Source organism: Galeopterus variegatus, unplaced genomic scaffold, assembly GCF_000696425.1.
Source record: "Galeopterus variegatus unplaced genomic scaffold, G_variegatus-3.0.2 Scaffold2754, whole genome shotgun sequence".
NCBI lineage: Eukaryota > Metazoa > Chordata > Mammalia > Dermoptera > Cynocephalidae > Galeopterus > Galeopterus variegatus.
Genome location: NW_007728865.1, coordinates 36,381 through 40,575, shown reverse-complemented (window position 1 = coordinate 40,575; position 4,195 = coordinate 36,381). Strand labels below are relative to the sequence as shown.

Here is a 4,195-nt window from a genome sequence, read left to right as displayed (position 1 = left end):
AGTTCCCCGGCTGTTTTCACCTCCAAAGAAACTTTCCCGGACCTTTCGACTGCTGCGACGCTCCAACCAACCGCCCGGAGCCCGCCCCTGCCGGCCGCCCCCCCCCGCCCCGCCCCCGGCATGCTAATGACGACCTCGGCGAGACGTCCGATTGGGTGCAGCCTTCCCCAGGGGCGTGACCATGCAGATGAAGGTCGGCGCGCCGATCGGCGATTGGCTGGGGAGGCTGCTGAGCCGCGTGGGAGGTGGGGCGGGAAGGCTGCGGGCGGTGCGTCAAGTTCGGCTGCGCTCGGCCGCGCTCGGGACCAATCGGGGGCGCTGGGAGGCTTCGCCGGGCGGAGCCTCTTAAAGGGCCAGAAGACGCGGTGCTGACTCCTCCTCCCCGGTGGAAGGCGAGACTCCCCTCCCCTGTCGGATCAGGGAACCCGCAGATCCGGGTCGGGCCCGCTCCAGTTGCCTTGGGGACGGCGGTAGTTTGCTGAGGAAGGAGTTAAGATCCTAGGAGGCAACCCCCTAGCTCAGAGCAAGGTGGGCCCTGTTCTTAGCATCCTACAAAACCCAGCAGGGAAGTTTCTCAATGATTCACTCAACTTAGAGCCCCTGACGCCCCGCGGTGCCTGGCCCTGCTCTGAGCCCGGGGCTTCTGGACGCAGGGGCTGCTGTCCCCTTCTGGGCCTCAACTTTTCCTCCTGCGCAATGGGAACATTGCACGTTCTAGCACCAAGGGACTGGAATGCCCCGAAGCTGAGACCTGGGCCTGGGTGAAGCTGGGACTGGGACCAGGGAAGCATTTGGGAAAAGATGGTGGGAAAGGAAGCCTGCGAGGACCTCGTGAAGATGGGGGACTGGAGGCCTGGCCTTGGAAGCCGGTCTTTTTCTCATGGCCTGGGCCTGCCCATTACATTCGTTCCTACCTGTGGGCCTTTGCACAGGCTATTCCCTTAGCCTGGAATGCCCTTCCCCAACATATCTGCCTGCCTCCTTCCCTGACCTCCTTTACGTCTCTGCTCAAATGTCACCTGCTCAGTGAGGCCTTCTCAGGCTCATGCCTCGCCTTCTACACCCAGTTTCTTTCTTTTCTTTCTTTCTTTTTTTTTTTTTTTGCATACACTTGTTTCCTCTCTGTGGCCTGTCTGGTTCGTTGCTTAACTCGCAGCACCTGCAACAGCGCTCAATACATATTAGTTGGATAAACGAGTGAATGAATCCTCTCAGTTTCTGAGAGGCAGGTTCAGCTGCTTTGGGAAACAGTCTGGCAGTTCCTCAAAGGGTGAAATAAACGTGGAGTTACCATGCGATCCAGTGATTCCACTCCTAGGAATATACCCAAGAGAATGGAAAGCAGGTGTTCAAACAAAAACATGTGCCCCAATGTTCATACAACGTAATTCATAATAGACAAAAAAGTAAAAACAACCCAAACCTCCACTAGCAATGAATGGATAAGTGAAATGTGCTATATCCACAGAATAAAATATTATTGGCCATAAAAAAGGAATAAAGTGCTGAATCATGCTACAGTGTGTATGAACCTTGAAAACATCATGCTCGATGAAAGAAGCCAGTCACGAAAGACCACTTAGTGTATGATCACATTTATATGAAATGTCTAAAATAAGTAAATCCAGAGACAGAAAGTCGATTAATAGCTGCCAGGGGCTGGGGGAGGGGACGGAGAATGACTGCTAATGGGCACGGGGTTTCTTTGTAAGTGATGAAAATGTCCTAAAATTAGATTGCGGTGGTGCTTGCATAACTCTATAAATATGCTAAAAATCTCGGAATTGTACACTCTAAATGGATGCATTCTATGGTATGTGAATTGCATCTCAGTAAACCTGTATTCCCATGATCCGGCCCGGGGCTGAGGAAAAGAACCAGGCCCTGGAATCTTGAAAGACCCAGATTGCAGACCCTGCTCTGTTGCTTAATCGGCTATACGAGCTCCCACTCCTGCCTTGCCTCTCATCTGTTCGAAACAAACTAGGTGGATCAAACGTCCAAGCTGGAGGGCAGAGGAAGCCCCGCCTTCCTTTTTGGCTTGATTGACAGGGCTGGTGTTACCATAGAAACCACCCCTCTAGGCCACACAGATTTCGGGAGTTTTTCTGCACATCAGAAAGAAATGAAGAGGTTAGAGATTGATTTTGAAAACAGTTTGGGGCTTCTTAGCATCAAGAAAAATGTCTTAGTCCATGGATTTTTTTTTCTTTTATTTCTTTTATATTTTAAAAATTTACCTGCGTGGGTATTTTCTAAAAAACAACAAAAACAGGGTTGGCCGGTTAGCTCAGTCGGTTAGAGCACATCCTTGTAAGCCCAAGGTCAAGGGTTCCCGTCCCCATACCGGCCAGCCGCCAAAAACAACAACAACAACAACAACAACAAAAAAAAAAACGCAGAAAGTATCTTCAGTCCAAACTGCACTGCATTCAGGCCAATTCCAGCAATCCACGCACACACGCTTATCCTGACAAGCAACGTTTATACTACTTGACTTTACATCCTTCATAAGTTTTTGTCAAAGCAGCTGGGTTTTGCCCCAAAGTTACAGATCTGTTTTTCTTAGCAACATAAATTTCTCTCAGTCGGTAGCTCCTGGTAAAAGCAGTAACCACAGCTGTCTACAGACACATCATTCGATGCCAGTTTCTTTTCGTTCATTTCTGCGATTCGTGTGGAAGTTATTACTGTGTGAAGCCGGGAACAGTATACCAACTGAGAGTCCTAGCACTATGAACGATGCCAGTTTCTTTTCGTTCATTTCTGCGATTCGTGTGGAAGTTATTACTGTGTGAAGCCCGGAACAGTATACCAACTGCTAGTCCTAGCACTATGAGCTCCGTTAAGGTCGGCTGACCTACTTTGTTTTTTAAATTGATTTTTATTATGTAATCAATGTGCAAATCCATTTCAGTTGTACAAAATTAAAGTGGTGTGGTGCTGATAACACCAAGGTCAAGGGTGGGGTTCGACCCCTGTCCTGGCCTGCTTCCAAATAAAATAAGTCAATAAATAAAGTAGTGCAGCTCAGGTCAGACGCCCTATTATCAGCTGTTACATTTCTTTTTAAAGCTTTTCCTACACACACACACACACACGCAGACACACACTCGTGCACACACACTCCCCCCCACACACACTCACATGCTCACACACACACTCACACTCACACACACTCACAGACACTCCCCCCACACACTCCCCCCCACTCACACACACACACTCACACACACTCCTCCCCACACACTCCCACACACTCACACTCCTCACACACTCACACACACTCCCCCACACTCACACACACACGCTCACACTCACACTCCCTCCCCACACGCACACTCACTCCCACACACACACACTCACACACACACGCTCACACACTCACACACACCCCCACACTCACACTCACACACACACACTCACACACACTCCTCACACACACACTCCTCACACACTCACACACACTCCCCCACACTCACACACACACGCTCACACTCACACTCCCCCCCACACGCACACTCACTCCCACACACACACTCACACACACACACTCACACACACACGCTCACACACACACACTTCCCCCCACACACTCACACTCACACTCCCCCACACTCACACACACACACACACATGCTCACACACACACGCACGCACTCACACACACACTCACACACTCTCACACACACTCACAGACACTTCCCCCCACACACTCACACTCACACACACACACACTCACACACACACGCACGCACTCTCTCACACAGTTTGCTAGGGCTGCAGTAACAAAGTTCCACAAATTGCGGGACTAAAACAACAGAAATTTGTTGTTTCCTGGTTGTGGAGGCCAAAAGTCCGAGATAAGGCAGGGCAGGGCTGGTTCCCTCCGAGGCTGAGGGAGAATCTGCCGCAGGCCTCCTCCCAGTCTCCAGAGGCTGCCAGTAATCCTTGTCCTTGTCGTTTTTTTGACTTGCAGAAGCCTGTGTGTGTGTCTGTGTCCAAATTTCCCCTTTTTATAAGGACACCAGTCATATTGGATCAGTGCCCACTCTGATGACTTCATCTTAACTAATTATATCTACAATGACCCTATTTCCAAATAAGGTCACATTCTGAGGGCCTGGGGGGGGGGGCTGCAACCTGTGAATTTGGGGGGGGGGGGGAATGACACAATTCCACGCACAACACACGC

The 4,195-nt window shown here is 50.4% G+C and overlaps 2 protein-coding genes across 2 annotated transcripts in view; one reads left to right on the top strand and one right to left on the bottom strand.

The window, feature by feature from the left end:
• Nucleotides 1–183, bottom strand: part of HMG20B (high mobility group 20B) — a 5,647-nt gene extending 5,464 nt beyond the window's left edge. Inside the window, exon 1 of the mRNA XM_008582893.1 lies at nt 135–183. Coding sequence (XP_008581115.1) covers nt 135–183 — 49 coding nt within the window. The remainder of the gene's footprint in view (nt 1–134) is intronic.
• MFSD12 (major facilitator superfamily domain containing 12) overlaps nt 182–4,195 on the top strand; it is a 20,973-nt gene continuing 16,959 nt past the window's right edge. Inside the window, exon 1 of the mRNA XM_008582892.1 lies at nt 182–245. Coding sequence (XP_008581114.1) covers nt 182–245 — 64 coding nt within the window. The remainder of the gene's footprint in view (nt 246–4,195) is intronic.